General features: G+C 48.3%; 1 protein-coding gene across 4 annotated transcripts in view; it reads left to right on the forward strand.

Moving 5' to 3' along the window:
• Nucleotides 1-16,656, forward strand: part of Inpp5a (inositol polyphosphate-5-phosphatase A) — a 184,426-nt gene that overhangs the window by 143,056 nt on the left and 24,714 nt on the right. For all 4 annotated transcript variants that reach the window (XM_087577269.1, NM_001108923.2, XM_087577273.1 and 1 more), the window contains 1 exon segment: nucleotides 5,387-5,471. In XM_087577269.1, coding sequence (XP_087433395.1) covers nucleotides 5,387-5,471 — 85 coding nt within the window.

Consider the following 16,656-nt stretch of genomic DNA (forward strand, 5'->3'; position numbering starts at 1 on the left):
CTGCTAAACCTGCAGGGGCTGGCTGCCATTCAGGAGGAAATCAGTTTTCATAGGCCAGGGTTGAGATGGTAGCTTGTTCACCAGAACCACGTGGCCCAGATTGTCATTGTTCTGCTGCATGAAGCAGTCCTCTGTGGTGCTATGGACCAGGAGCCTCAGAGTAGCCTGGCTTGATGGCTGCTGCTGGAGGAACGGGATGAGGTGGCAAGATAGGAAAGTGTCCATGTTGTAAGGGTACTGTGCTTGGGGACCCAGTCAATGAGGAATGTTATGGTTGCTAGGACTAGACCTGAGCACAGGTAGACCTGTGAGCTACCCCAAGCCATGCCAGGTGTTCTGAGGACCTACTACTGCCAGGGCTTTGCCTCTGAGGTATTCTCTCTCACTTCTCAGACCCTCTGAATTGAGAGTCCCCAGGGTTTCAGGCCTCATGGGGATAGATCATGTCTCCCCCAGCACCTCCACAGGGATTGGGAGCTTCAGGTTGGTCATGCCATTAATTTTGCTGGATGAACTTACTTTTTATTCAGTGGCTGAAGCACACCTGTGAGAAGCTGGTCACTAGGTGACTTATGGTGAGGAGAAGCTTTTAGGAAATTAAACTACCTTCAAATATTTGGGGTAATTTAGCCATTTTATATTATCAGTCATTTTGGCTACTTAAGATTATTTGATCAAGAAACATGATCTGTCCTATAGTTGGGACAAAACCAACCTTGGTTGATCTCTAAGTTTATATAGACTCCATAGTTAAGTAAATGTATAATGCCAAAGGTTTAATGTACCAGTGACTGGTTGAAGACTAAAAGGGAGGGAGCCAGTTCACCAGTGTGCTCACCGCACTTCAGTAGCAGGGCTGACAAGTCATGATTGACTCCACCTCCAGATCTCTGCAGCTCCTCGGGATGAAAAAGCAAACCAGCCTCATGCAGGTTTCGTCTCTTAGGCCCTGTGGGATGTTACAGTGGTGCTCTCTGTGGCTTCAGCGACCAGAGGGACCCTCAGCAGGTCCAAGGCACCTCTGGGTTCAAATGCCATGCAAGTGACTACAGCTGAAGGGGTGGCTTTCACTGTGACTTTCCTCCAGAAGTCCAGAGCCCACTGCATTATGGGAGTTGATGTACTCAGATGGAGAACAAGGCCCCTGGCCAGATAAAGAAAAGACACCCTTCCCCCAGTGGGGATGTCATATCCTGGAATCACCTGTCAAACAAGGACACCATTTCCAGGCCTAAAAAATTGATTTTTATGGCTCTTCTTGTAATTCTCTTTCTGAATAAGGCACATGATATTGATGTGGACCTACTTTTTAATCATAATAGCTACTGACAAGGTAATTAATTTTAAAACAACTCTTTTTTTTTCTGGTCCAAATGGCACTATGTAGAAATTAAAAGTGAGTGCTGTGAGGGACGCCGGCCTGGCACTCAGGCGATTGCCTGGGCCGTGACAGCCCCTTTATCTTGCTGCTTCTGTGCGACCTTCAGAGATGGGTGTTGTTATTAATTGGCTTGGGCTATTATATCAAAAAGAGCAGGGCAGGAAAGCATGATAAAGTTTAGGTTTTTAATGATAGTCTTACAGGAATCAAGACTTGCCAGTGAAATTGCCTTCCTGGGTCATCACAGGCCCAGCGTGGGACCCAGCCAGGGCCCATCAGCACCTCTTGAGTGAGGAATGGTCCCTAACGCAGGCCTCTCTCACTGTACACACAGGAATCTAAAGTTAGTGCGCTCAGCCTAAATCTGAAATAGGCTTTTGAAATAATTTACCTTAACATGGATTTTGCCTTTTGATTAACCAAGTATGTATACACTTCTATAGTTGGTGGTTTCTTTTCTTTCCTTTTTTTTTTTTTCCTTCGAGACAGGATTTCTTTGTGTGGCCATGGCTTTTCCAGATCTAGCTCTGACCTTAAACTCACAGAGATCTGCCTGCCTGTGCCTCCTGAGTTCTGGGATTATAGGTGTGGCTAAGCCTAGCCTGGTTGGCTGTTTCTAAGACCGCATCTTCGTGCTGCTTCCTAGGCCTTTGTTTACATCACATCAACACTTAGCAGTCTGTTGTGTTTGGTTCTCACACTAGTGAAGAGACATAAGAAGGCCCTGGCTTCTACGGTCCCACACATGAACCTGTGGATTGACTTGTCCACATAGACATACTTAGTGTCCTATAAAGTCACTTCTCCCATGATGCTCTTACACTGAACTTAGCTTTGGCCTGTTCCACACTCTCTGGTTCATGGGTGCCATTGGCCTCCCAAGGGGCCTCAGTATAACGTCTGGGCAGCTTTGAATGCCTGCTGAGTGGTTTCTGACTAAGGAAAAGCTAAAGTGCCCTTTTCCAGCTCAGAGCTTGCGTTGGTTCATGTACTCCATACTAGAAGAGACAGAATCCCGAGAGTGAAGTTGTAGTGCAAAGGCTTAAGAAATCAGTGCTGATGAATACAAGGTAGCTCTCCTCTGTGCTCTGTCCATGAGTCCTTCAAAGCCATCTCTCTCTCTAAGTATGGATACTTGCAATGAAGTTAGACATACATGACTGCACCTTGTGCATATAACACACCAGCACATGCCTGAATGGGACATCGCTTCTGAAGTGTATATATTATTTCTATAGGCGTACACAAAACATTTAGATCAACTTAATATTCATTCTCATTAAGAGAAGTGTAAGTAGCCAGGTGGTGGTGGCACACACCTTTAATTCCAGCATACAGGAGGCAAAGGCAGGTGAATCTCTGAGTTCAAGGCCAGCCTCGTCTACAGAGTAAGTTCCAGGATTACACAAAGAAACCCTGCCTGGAAAGCAAGAATGAGAGAGGTAGGGCAGGATAAGAAAAGGAAGAATGGTACATTTTGTAATTCCTACACTTTTGAGGCAGAGACAGATGTTCTAGGCCAAGCTGGGTTTTGTAGCAAGACTGCCCAAAACAGAGTCAAACAGAAACAGAAAAAAACACTAGTGGACTTTGTTAACTCAAAAGTCTTCATTGTTTTTAATGTTGGTTTTCATGAGGCACATGAGTGTTCCGTGGCGAGCATGTGGAGGACATGTAGTCTGATAGGCTTTTTTATGGTTTTATTTATTTTATGTGTATGAGTACACTGTAACTGTCTTCAGATACCAGAAGAGGGCATTTGATCCTATTATGGATGGTTGTAAGCCACTGTGTGGTTCTGGGAGTAGAACTCAGGACCTATGGAAGAGCAGTCAGTGCTCTTAACCCCTGAGCCATCTCTCCAACCCCTGTTAGCCCTTTTCTCCCTTGGTGATGCAGATATCGGCCAGATTAGACAATATTAAAAGTGGATAAAGGCAGATTTATTAGGAGGCAGCTCAGGTGGGTTCACCAATCTCACAGGTGGAGCTCAGTGAGATCATGCAGGTAACCAGGCTAAAGCAAGGGGGTTTTATAGAGCTTAGGTGAGGAGTGATGACGTGCTAGCTAGGAGCTGGGACAGTGTCCATACGTGGTCAAAACCTAGGTGGGCCCTCTTGGGGGAAATGAGGAATAATGACATGTTAGCCTGGAATTTTCTCTGTGTGGGTGGGGTTGGGGGAATGAGGGCAGCTGGGGTTTCCTAGTTTGTGCAGGGATGAACTGGGACCCCAGCCTAACAGAATCAATGCCCTCCTGCATTTGTGTGGGTCCCAAGTAGAAAGCCCAGTTCTCCAAGCTTGTACAGCAGCACTTTTACCCCAGAGCCATTTCACCAGCTCTGTTCTTGAGCTTTCTCATGGTAGATCTTCTAGATTACAAGATAAAGTTACAGATGTTTAGACATATCAAGTATTTCTGTCTGCATGTGATAGTGTTCACCCTTGCAGCTAGCAGAGGCTGGAGGTTTGCTCTGTTTTGCTGTTTGTCTTTTATGAGAAGAAGCAGGGTGAGGTGTTTATATATGGCACAGTACCATGGGCACAGCACTGTGGACACCAGAGCTGCTAGTAAGCCCCTAGCTCAGCCCCACCATTGCATTTTCCCTCCCCCGTGTTCCTTAGGGTTCTCCAGCTCTCACTGTGCTTAACCAGCCTGTGAACATAGAGATCTGACTGTTATCTGGTCTGTGGAACATGCCCTGACAAATGGAGCTGACCCTGTCATGGAACCTGAATGCCTGCTTACCTGCCCAACTCTGTCCCCATTGAGAGCCTCTGACCAACTGTTTGCGGGGAGAGGCCCAGGCCTGTCTTTAAGAGTCCACTATGTCCAAGCCATGGGAATCTCACAGCTGTACCTGTTCCTCTGTGAGACTCTACCTTGAGAAAAAGTCATTCTCTGAACGGGAATTTGGCAGTTTAGGCTTGGCTGGCCAGCCAGGGAGCAAGCTTTTAGGGTTTGTCTGTCTTTACCCTCCCCGCCTCAACCTGGATGCTGGGGTTATAAGTACACACAACCAGTAACTTTTTAAGTAGATGCTGGGGATTCAAACTTGGGTCTTCATGCTTATAGAGCAAGCCCCTCTACCCAGAGAGCCCTCTCCCCAGCCCATCAAGTTTATTCTATTTTATTTTAAACATGAACCTGTCCCTTGATCTACCTTGGACTTTGTCACATCAGGTAATGTGGCTAAGGCTGGGGTGGCCAGTGAATTCTGCAGTAACTGCTAGATGTCCTCTGCCTCTAGACAGAACTCACGCTTTCCTTCTACTGGTCTCTGGTCAGTGAATTCTGTGCTGTAAATGCTCTTCATTTCACCTTCAAAACAGAAACCAGGACCTTTTGTTCTGCCTCAGGAGCAGGAGAGTTGTTAATTAGCTACCAGCAACTATGGCAGTTGGGAAACCTTAGCTCCTCTGTAAGAGAAGCTGCTATGTGTCCTTCTGCCAGATGTTTGTGTGTTTGGATATATCAGTGGGAAAAATTCTTCATAAAGTGATTGTGATTGGTAGAGAATCTGGAGAAGTCATGGGCTAGCCAGGGTACTATTACAGGAATCCCCCTCTGTGTGTGACTTAGAGGCATCAGGGTAGGATGTAGCCACTGCAGCATTAAGAGAGCTCATGATATATAAGGAGGGCAACTGTGGGCAGCCCAAGCAAGTTCCTGCTGTGGTCATAGGGCCTCACATACAAACATAAGCATACCTGTACCCTAGGACAAGCTCTCCAACATTTTCTCCTGCTTCCTCTCAATGCTGATCTCTCCGAGTGTCTAGTCCTGTTTTTACTGCTGATTTCCACATCCTCCTGGCCAGCCAAGAACAGTTGGCTGCTGTTTGATTGCAGTGTGCCTTTGGGCTAGGTTTTGGAATGCAAGAAACAATCATAGTTTCTTTATGGCAGGAAGCATTTGGGAGTGTGGTGGAGTAGCTGGCCCAGGCCCAATTAAGCTGGTCAGCATTGCAGCACCAGTGACCACGGTCTCCATTTCTCCTCTCAGAATCATCGACCAGCGATTTGAAAAAGTTTCCTACTTTGTCTTCGGTGATTTCAACTTCCGCCTGGATTCCAAGTCTGTTGTAGAGGTAGGTAAGCACGGGTTTCTCCTCAGCTTGGGCATTGAGTTTCCTTGAGGCAGGGAAAATGGTGACAGAGAAATGCAATCTGTTTAGGCCACTTTCATGTCATCATTCTCATAGATGTCGATGCTGTTTGAGTAAAATGTCTTCATGGAGAAGTGTTTGTGCTGTGGTGGTGTGGTGGTGTGGTGTGGTGATGTCTGTTCAGCCAGTCAGCCATTACTAGCCTTAAGAATAGGCATCCTTGCATGCTGTAAGCTCAGTGTGCCTCGTAGAAAACAGCCCGGGGAAGCCACGTGTTCTGCCACTCTGACCCCTGCAGAGCTGGGGACTGTTGGGTTCTGGGCTGGTTCCCACTGGAGTTTCCATTGCTGAGTCCTCATCAAACACCAGGAAACTGGTTGTTCTACTTCATGTAATTAATTGAGGCTCTCTTAGTTGGGGAACTCCAAAGGTATTGACTACTATGGGAGCCCCAGGCTGGGTGCCAGGGTCCTGGAGTCCCTAGAGTGACTGCAGCTGGCAGACTTTGGCCCCAAGACAAGTGATGCAGCCTGAGGTTGGAAGGAACCCATGCGACTAGGGTATCCTGCCAAGGGAAGCAAGTCCTATGGTGTTAGTTTAAGAGCCAGATTCCTCTGTGGTGTGGGCCATGCCTGCCACTACATGAGTGCTGGCACCCAGAGCTCTAAGACAGATAACTGGGTACCTGGCTTCTTGCAACTGTTCTCTCCTGGTTCTTGTGTGTTTAGGATGTGCCACCTTCTCTGGTGGCAGCAAAACTTGAGGTGCAGAAAAGTGAGACCCCTCCCACCTTTTACCTTCCACTCTGCCCAGGACCTTTCATGCATGCGGTGACACTAGGTAATCCAAATGTAGAGGCCACAGTGAGAACAGCATGAAGTCATGCAGTACCTCAGATTACTGTCTTCTCATTAGTAGTCTCCGTTCCAAATATTGTCACACATTAATCTTCCATACTCAGTAGAAAATTATTTTTTAAAGACAGAGCTGAGCAAGTTGATAGAAATGAGTGATGTGCCATTAAAATTCCTTCTGTGTTTAATTAAGCTGGGGCACCTCATCAGGGCAGGCCCATGGGGTACATTTTGAACCTTGTAGTACAAGATGTCTCGTAGATGACCAGTGGGTTCAGGGGGCTTCCCTGAATATTCAGTGGGTACAGTTCTTATCCCTGGATGTTCAGTGGGTAGTGGGAAGGGGGAATCCTGGGTGTTCAGTGGGTAGTGGAAAAGGGGTATATTTGTGGGTATTCAGTGGCTCCTGGTAGCAGGATATCTTTTTTTTAAACCCCTTTCTCATACATTTTGACCTCAATTTCACTTCCCACCCACCCCACCTCTCCTCTCCCCCAGATCCACTCCTCTTCTGTTTCCTCACAAATAGTTATATCAAGGCTGGACAGGGCAACCCAGGAGGAGGAAAAGGTGTCACAAGGGCAAGCAAAAGAGTCAGGGAAAAACCCTGTTCCCATTCTTAGGATTCCCACAAGAACACCAAGGTAGCCAACCATAAGGTGTATGCAGAGGACCTAGCTCAGACCCATGCGGGTTCCGTGATTGCCACTTCAGTCTCTTGGAACTAGCCGTGCATCTTAACCCAGTCATGGAGAAAGGAACACCTCCCCCTATTGTGCCTATGCAGTTGCACCCTCCTGCTGACTTATAGTGTCTGTTCTCATTCTGATGCCAGAGCCTGAAAAGAGTGGGAGTAAGACCTGTCTGTGGAGCTCCCTCTCACTGTGTCCAGAGCTGTTCAGAGTATACTAGGAGGGAAGGTCTTCAGTGAAGGTCCCCATTCCATTCAGGTAGCAGCAGAGGCCCAAAGACTCATTTCCCAGACCCCGACTCTCTCGTTGCTGAGTTCTGAGCTGAGTTGTCAGCTTGCTGCAGGAGGCCATCAGTTCTGTTGCACACAGTGGCTTTCCTGACTCCCTAGGGCCCTACTTAGGTAGAGAGGCTACTATGGAAGTAAATGACTTAGAAGACCAACACCAGTGGTTGGAGAAAGGTCAGAGAAACTTCTTCACAGTAGACTTTTCCTTCTGGGTAGAATGCAGAAAAAGCCAGTCTGGACAGACTCAGAATAGCTAATGGCTACATTTCAAATCTGTCCTTCAGGGTGTGTTTCTGTGGGAGGCTGTCAGGGTGAGTGGACATGTGGATATTCCATACAGTGGGCCTGTGTGTAAACCCAGGAAGGACCTCACCAGAGCCATTGGCTTCTCTGCCTGCCCTATGTCTTGTCTCCTTACGGTGCCTGGGCAGAGTTGCACGGCTTTCGTTATAATCGTGAAGCCAGCAAGTGCCCAGGAGGTCATCAGTCTGACCTGTACCACATAGCTTCTTACTGGCATCTAGTCAGAGCTGTGTTGGCTGCTTTGGTGAGCTGGAGGCAGGGAGACTGGGAGGCCAAGTGGTGGTGGGGCTACACCAGGCACCAAAGTGTGGTGGGTGGGAGACACTGTCTTCCAGCTCCTTCTCCTTTACTATAGTTAGAGCAAGATGGACACTGAAGAATAGTCTGTGAGGACTTAGAGAAAGCACCAGAAGATGTCACCTTGCTGCACAGGCATGGGAACCTTTTCTCAAGATAGGAATGGATGATTTTGTGTTTCAGGGGTGTCAGCTACCTCTGTAAGTAGTCAGGGTTCTTAGAACCCATCAGTAAGTGTTGCCTTCTGGTCTGTCAGAGAACTGTTGGCCTTTCATGATCTGCTGGATGTTAGATATGTCTGAAGCTCTAACTGAGCTGCTCTGGCCTCATGGAGGGTGAGTTTATGTCACCTGCTGGCAGATTAATGCATCTGCAAAGCCACCCAAGTCATCTGCAGTCTTCTAATTCTACAGAAGGCACTGTTTGGAGAGAATTTCCAAGGGGAGAGTGGCTTCTGAGAGAGGGTTGGATCTCTCTAAGTTTCTTGTGTGAAGCCAGATTTCTAGTTTCATTTTTCCCAGATTTTACAGAGAGAAGTAGCTGGGCTAGCCTGTGGCAGGCCTGTGTGAGGTTTTAGCACAGATCAAGGACCTTTGTATTTAAGGAAATGTCCCCATGGCCTTGCTATCATGTTGTACTTGGATTCAGCTTCTTCACCCATAAATAAAACCTCTTAATTTATCATGGAAACCCAGTTCTAGGAGGTCCACAGTGCTGGGTCTCCAGCCAGAGACCCAATTGTTCTTTGCAGTGTTCCACCCATGGCACTGTCCCACTTAAGACCGGGGCACCACTAGTCTGCTATGCAGATTCCCACAGAAGGAACAGGCAGTGTATCCAGCAATGGGGAGCGGTCCCAACAGTGCTCTGTCCAGCCACAAGCAAGTTGCCCACAGCGTGAGATCTCTTTGAAGCACCTGCTGTCTTTGTGCCAACCATCTCTAGGTATTAGATGACACATAGAAACAGGGCATTGAGATTATTGGCACTGGGCACTTGCTGTCCTGGAATGCCACCTGACGACTGGCTCTTCCCTCGACCACTGATCTTGGTGGGCATCTCTGCCCACTTTGGAGGCCTGGAGCCCCTTCTCCCTATTACTAGTCTGCCTGGCACTTGCAGAGGAGTGGGAGGAGAGTCAGTAGTTGTACACAGTTAATTTGCTCAATAAATAAGTGAATGTGTCTTAGGTCTGCATATGAATGCCTGGAGGGATTTTGAAGCTCTTTAAAACTATGGATAGCTGCTTTTCATTCAGCCAGTAAAGCACACAGTACATTGCGAATGTACTTTATTATGTAAGCAAGCCAACAGTAAAAAATGTGGAAAACAACTTTTTACTGTAGGTTTTTAAGCTCATTTATTGAAACAAAGCCTGTTCAACTCTGGGATTAAAGACCCTTTATCCTTGTTACCAGCCCAGTATGAAAACTCCATGGGACGTGGTCCCATTACCAGCCTTGGGAGTGTCCCACCACACTTCCCAGGCCCACTGTTCTGTCTATTGTCTCACTCTACTCCATGGACTCTTCTGCCTCCACCCCACCTAGGACCACCTGAGGACCCACAGGAATTGTGCAGCCCAGCCAGACCATGCTTACTGGGGCACGGGCTGTGGGGCTTCTGTGGCTGAAACGCTAGTCCACAGACATGGCCACTGGGAGTGCCAGTCCTTCCCTCTTCTCCCTTCTCCTTCATGAAGGACCTCAGATGCTGTAATATGCATGCCTGCAGAGCAGCCGTGGCCCAAGTCCTCTTAGGAATTTCTATACCCTTGTTTCTGCCAGGTCACCTCCAAGTGACTTTCATATTTCTGAAAGACAGAGTAAAACATGGGAAGAGTGAAAACTCAGAACAGTCACAGACAGACTCAGTCACAGGAGGAAGGTGATGCTCACAACACAGGGTGACACCCTGTAGGAGGTGTCTTCTGGGGAAGCTGGCCCAGGCCTGTGGGTAGCTGGTGCCTGAGATACCGAACATAATAGTATGTCATCCACTGGTGGCTTCCTTCCCATAGTGAAACTGGAGGTTAATTTCAGTGTCTGGCACAGCCTAGACTCTTTGCTTTGTTTTCTTAGGCCACTGGGTCCCCACCCAGAATGGGGCCCCTCAGTGCTCCTGTCATCCTGGACAGGCGAGGAGATACCAGTGTTTCAGGGAATCGGGCCCATTTGATAGCCCTGCCCCTTGGGGTCTCACGCCATCACACTGGCTGGCAAGATTCATCAGAGGTTAATTAAATCCATCGCCAAAACAATGAAAGGCCAATGAGCTAAGCCCAATCTCAGTAAATTAAACGCATTAAATGCAGCCATTGTTCATCCTGCAGGGAGGGCGAGCTCAGGCTCTAGGGTGCCTCCAGGAAGAGAACAGCCTGGAGGCTCTGGAAGCTCTTGGAGCACAGTAGAGACCTGCTTGTCACTTGCAGTGAGGGAGGAGTGTGGGGACTGGATGGGAGGCCTGTGAAAGGGGCTCTGTGTGCAGGCACTGCCCCAGGAAGAGCAGCTTCTTATGTTTCAAATGCAAATTAATGCAAACATGCTTGCAGAGCAGAACTGAAAAGATGATACTGTGATCAAATTTGGCACCGCTTAAGCCATAATTAAAACATACACAAATTAAACACGATTATCCTGCCGTGTAACAGGACCACGCTCCATTACTCTAATTAATAATGCAGCCTCCAGCACAGTCCTGCTGCTGGGATTGCTTGGAGGATATGTTTTATGCCTTGCACAGTGGCAACTGGCAGCTGGGTTGTTCAGCTGGCCATGGTGACGCAAAGTGACAGCGGTGCCAGCCTCGCCTGTCTCTGCATGGTCTGGGCTCACCACACCTGCTGTCCATCACCTCCCCATGAGTGGTGATGATAGATGCATTTTTGGAAGCTAGTTGTCTTTTTCAAAATCCTATTGCCAGTTGCTGACAACCACATTCTTAGGTACCAGCTGTGCCTGTTTTAGAGCAGGGCCCAGTGAAGGCACCACTGTCTCAGCGGATGCCTTCCAGAAGAACTGGGACACAGTACAGAGTGGCACTGAGGTGGCCGCAGTGTTGGCTGTGCCAAGTATGAAGAGCACTTCAAAGGGTCCCAGTGTCACACCCACAGTATGACGAAGACTATTGCAACAGCAAGCTAACTCAGCCTGCTTGATAGCCAGGCACTGCTGGTTTCCAGGAGCTCTTACACTGCTGGCCAGGGAGGTAACGTTGCAGCTGACTATTCCTTTTGATGACTCTTCAGGACCCCATCTGAGAGTCCCCAGCACTCTTGCCTTTGCCACTGGACTGTTTTCATGTGGATCCAGATGAATTGCTGACTACCTATGGCCATTGGGTTCTTGTTAGAACACTCTGTATCCCCATGTGCATAGCCCACAAGTTCTGTAGGCATGTTCTAGACCATAGCAAAAGGGAAGGGGCTTGGATCCAAGTGTCCACCAGCATATACCCAGGGACTCGGTGAACAGGAGTGGCTGTGGCAACCAAGTCCACCCTGCTGTATGTGCAGCTATGTGAATTGGCCAAAATTAAGCCCTGTTCCTCCTCAGTTTCAGTGGTTTGCAGCCCCACTCAGTGAAGCATGCTGAGCTATTTGAGAGCCATGGGACACTCAGATGTGGGGTCAGTGACGGTGCTTTGCGTGCTATGCTTTACTCGGCCGCAGGCACCTGAGAGGCTACAGCTCTGGCCTTATGGGCCTGAGGTGCCACCACTATAGCAGATCTAGCCACAGACTTAGGACAAGGCACACTGACTTCTGCCTTGACTTCAAGGGAATGGTAGTGTGGCAGGGCTATCATCAAGAAGCTGTGTGTGTGTGTGTGTGTGTGTGTGTGTGTGTGTGTGTGTGTGTGTGTGTGTGTGTGTTTCTGTGTGTCTGTGTGTCTGTGTCCAAGATAAGAAAGGTTAGCAGGGCGAATTCAGTACTGTCTGTATGTGCCATTTAGTCACAAGTATTTATCAAACACAATTAGACCTGGTGCAGATGTATCCTTGCCAGCTCTGTGGTGGCTTTTACCTCTATAAGGATGGCAGTATCTTTTCCATGTGGTGTCCTATGGATTTAGAACCCTGTTCTCTGCCACACAGGCATAGAGCAGCAGTCAAGATAAGCATCTCTCCTATGTGTGCTGACTTCGGATTGGGGTACAGTTCATGTCAGAGATTTTGTCAGGATATTATCTTCATGTGATAAACGCAAGTTTTAAAATCACCTGTTTCCATCTTGAGCTATCAGTTGAGTGACTTGCCAGTAACCCTTATTTTCTGCGCTGTGATAAGATTTGAAACAATGCCCATTGATACCAGCTATTGAGGAATGGTTAGACAATGGCTTGTTTGTGCTTTTAAATTCAGGTGGCTAGCTCAGGACTGTGGCAGACTGTGAGGACTATCACAAGTTAACATTTAAAGCCCTGGTGCCTGCTTCACAGTGGCCTGCATCCACTGTTTTCTTGGTGAGACAAGGGTGTTGTGGATCTGAGGTGCCTGGCTCATGGGGTTAAGGTGTCTAAGCACCCTGCATCGGCGGCAGCAGTGGAGGACCTTTTTGGTTAATATTGCCAAGGAAGTATTCCAAGGAAAAATGTTCTGTTAATTTAAGAGCATGTTACGTATTTGAACCTGAATTCATATTAATGTTCAGTATTCTAAGAGAACTATTTTTAACCTACATAATGGTTATTCTCTGGAATAACCAATTCTGCATTTTAGAGACATCAAAATGTGAGCTTAGTGATAAGGATTGTCCTTTGATATGTTTCGAGGGACATCTGCGTGGAACTGGTAGGAGTCCTTGCCTCCTTCAGGAGAGCCTCAGGCTGACTGGGAGCTGGCTGCTGTCATTCCCTTTCTGCCCTCTCATCATCTCTGCTGTGGGAAAGCTGCTTGTGAGCTTTAGTATATTTTCCTGACTGAGGTTGAACTAGCAGTCTGAGATGGGAAGAAGATTGAACCAGGACGGGTACCTTGTGCACTGTGTGTAACCACCATTCCTGTGAGGAGCATGTCATAGGCTCACATGCTCTTGTCAAGATCCTGGCTATACCTACACACAAGGTGCTGGGCCTCTTTGGCACAAGCGGTTTCTTGCCACACACCAGCTGCTCTCTGGCTGCCTAGAGTGGTGCAGGCTCATCGTGTGAGCTTCATTTGTTTAAACCAGATAGAGGTCTTCTTGTCCAGGATACTTTCAAGCCCATCACACCTACAAGTCATCCACAGTGAAGGCAGAGCCTTCATTGTTAGTGACCTGTGCCCTGCCAGCTATGCCTTCTGACCCTGTGGGCCCCCTGTGCAGCGGCTGTGTGGTCAGAGAGATTGACAGTCACCTGCAGAGCAGACAGAGGCTAGGAAGGCAAGTGATCTCAGCACAGCTCAGCTTTCATGGGAAGCTTGTTCCCAGGTCAGCTGCACTGAGCACCTGCCCGTGCCCACCTTGCGTGCCCCACAGCTAACCGTGGCACTGACTGATTAGAGTTCAGATGAGATGGGATATAGACGCCATAGTTGTAACTGAATATGGATACTGAAGGGGGCCTTGTGAGTGACAGCATGTGTGGACAGAGTCAGGGGAGCTTCACTTGACACAAGCAATTCCAGACCTGCCGTATGCCAGCCCCGTGGGACTGGATTACTTTGCCCAGGAGCCCAAACTTTCCTCAGAGTTGCTGCCCCATAGTACAGTGGTAGGCAGCACAGCTGGTTCAGCTTCTCTTTCTGCCCTGCCTCCCTTGATCTGAAATGCTGTCCCTCAGTAGCAAAATGTGATTTAATTGTTGATTGGAACCCAGAGTTTCTACATGGATTCTCTGTCATTAGTCACCACTGTTTTTGGAAGTCTTGGAGATTGTGGTTGAAATGTCAGTAAACTGCAGTGCTATGAAGCAAAATTCATCTAGGAATTACAGAGCAGACTGTTGTGTGTGACACACAGTTCCCCCGGATGTGAGGGCCCATCACTAAAACTTGTAATGTTGGTCTGGCCCTGACGGGATCCGATAGGATGCTGCTGGGACTGGCCTTCCTCCTCTCTGCTAAAGACACTGTTTAAGGCTCATTTCTTTTTAGAGCATTGGCTTTCAGACATTCCTAGGAACATCTGTGTGTGGCTGAAATTTGGCCAGCCACAGCCACAACCACCCCTCACCCCTTTGTCCCAAGGCCTTTGTTCCTGATTTCACGCTATCAGAGGGTCTGCATGTTTTCTTGCATGAAGTTGTCAGAGGACTAAAGGCTCAGAAACAGGGTCGTGTTTAGAGGATGGGCATGAACAATTGGTGAGATGCATCTCCAAGCCCACCCAGCAGCTGTTGCCTGCAGTAAACAGACAGGCCTGTGTGAGGAGCTAGCACCCATGCTACCTGGATAGGTCCAGCCTGAGCGCCACACCTTCCTCCCAGCAACCCCACTTTCCTCCTTTCCCTCATAAGTCATAGGTACTTGCAAAGCCTCAGTGCCAGGCAGTCCATGTGCCCCTGGGTTAGCACCATTTTCAAGAGCAGGAGGCCCTAGCTGCTTTGTGTGTGCAGACAGACTTCTAGTTACAACACAGAGCCAATCATCCTACTGTCTGACGCCATCCATGGAGAAGCCTCTGGAATTTGGTATGACCCTCCCATTAGTACCTCAGATGAAGACTGCAGGAAGCTAGCCTGAGGTTGCTAACAGATGGTTGTCCCACAACTGTGGGAACCAGAGCTGTCTGGGTTTTAGTCACAGACTGTGACTGTGCCATAGGAGATAAAGTGCCAAGCAAGGCTTCACTCAGGAGGAGTTGTTTGTTCCCGGTGTGACCCTCAAATCTAAGAACCAGCCTGGGCAGGTCCAAGTGGCCTCTTTGCACCCTTGGCTTGTCAGCGCTGCCTTGCCAGAGCAGCCGGGGTCTGCAGCCAGGAAGCCTGGAGGTTTGGGTTCTGCCTGCTCATGAAGGGTGCACTGAAGCACCTGCTCTCCTGGGTACTGCAAATGGAGTTGCAGGTATGATTCCCTTCAGGTTCTCCTTGGGGTGGGAAGGGTGCCTAATCCTCTCCAGGTGATTTAGCTCCAATCCTGCCCTGGAATGGCTTTCTTGCTGCCCATGATGTTTGGGGGTCGGGTCACTGCTTTGTGATTAACTCTTGACCCCCTACCCCACAAGCCCCCTTGAAGGAAAGCAAAGCAAAGGAAAAGAAAAAGGCAAGGCCAGGAGGCTCTGGGTTTTTTAACAGCCAGAGGACATCTGGCCTCTGGTTTTCATCTGCTGACTAAAGTCAGGATTAAACCTTGCCCCCATAGCTTTGTGCAACTACTGGTGAGTGACAGGCTACCTTAGACAATGGAGGCGTCAACCCCTCCCAGAGCACAGTCCTGGGCTGGACAATAGATTGCCTGGTGGCTTTTCCAGGTCCAGAGCTGTCCACCAATCTGTCTATGATTCCCCTGGGACAAATTCTGAGAGATGTTATGCCCTGGCAAGCAAGCACGTTGGCTGTGCTCTCCGTCCCACATATTCGGTCCTACAGGTATCAGTGTTGACCAGCCTGCAGTTAGTTGGCTTAAGCCCTAGCTGAGGACTAGGACCTCTGTGCCCTCAAAGAGTTCTTCCCCTGCTCAGGCAGGATCAGTCCTGGGATGTCTCATCCCTCTGCAGAGATACCAGGGAACCCTGGATGCCACCAAGGGTTAGGCACCCATCCTGAGAAGCCTGTCTAGCCACCAGCAGATATCCTGGTTTGAGTAACAAACAAACATTGTACAGCCCCAGTGGGTTGTGGTAGCACACACTTTAAATCTTACCACTCCAGAGGCAGAGGCAGGAGGATTTCTGCTCTACAGAGTGAGTGCCAGGACAGCCAGAACTATGTAGAGAGACCCTGTCTCGAACAAAGAAACACCCTTAGTGGTTAAATGGTTAGTATGCACAGGACCTGCACAGTTTCAAGCTGGACAGGGTCCCAGCACTGAGATGGGAAAGTGGGCACGAACTCCCACCTTAACCAAGAAGCTGTCTGCAATTGGCAGCTGTTTGCAAAGGAAAACTCAGTTCTCTCCGATGGAGTCTCGCTGAGTGTATAAACCACACTTCAGGGTAGGCCCCATGCCTAGCCGTAGATGGCCAACACAAAATAAACTCAGCAGGGATTTTGTAGACTTTTTTTTTTTTTTGCCTCATATTGCTTTGTTTGATTATTTATCTTATTGGTCTTTGGTTTGTATATTATAGTTTCTAATTTTGTGTTTTTATGGGTTTGTTTTTGTGAGTGTTTGTAGTTTTTTTTTATACTTTTTCCTTTCTTATTCTGATTTGTTTTTCTCTTTAACTTTTTCTGTTTGTTTTCTAAAGAGAGAGAGAGAAAGAAGGTATAAATTGGGTGTGTAAGGAGTCAGAAAGGATCCAAGAGGGAATGGGAGAGGGAAAACCATGATCAGAATATATTGTGTGAATTTGCAATTAAAAAAAAAAAAAACCAAAGTATCACCAGGTAAGAATCTGGGGTCAGAGTATGTCACTGCATAGAAGTCGGTACTCCTGGACCTGCTGTTTCTCGAGGCCTTTAACCAGGACACCAAATCCTGCTCTGCCACTCTTGTCTGGATGCTTCCTCCACAGCATAGTTACCACCTCCATTGCTGGGTAGATATACCTGGGGCTCCTGAGTCATCCGGGGCTCTCTGAGCTGGCTCCTTACCATGGGGGAGACCGTCAGCAGGATCTAACACAATGTGGTTACTACTCCTGCCTTGGAGG

This window comes from Rattus norvegicus, chromosome 1, assembly GCF_021556685.1.
Source record: "Rattus norvegicus strain SHRSP/BbbUtx chromosome 1, alternate assembly SHRSP_T2T, whole genome shotgun sequence".
Lineage (NCBI taxonomy): Eukaryota > Metazoa > Chordata > Mammalia > Rodentia > Muridae > Rattus > Rattus norvegicus.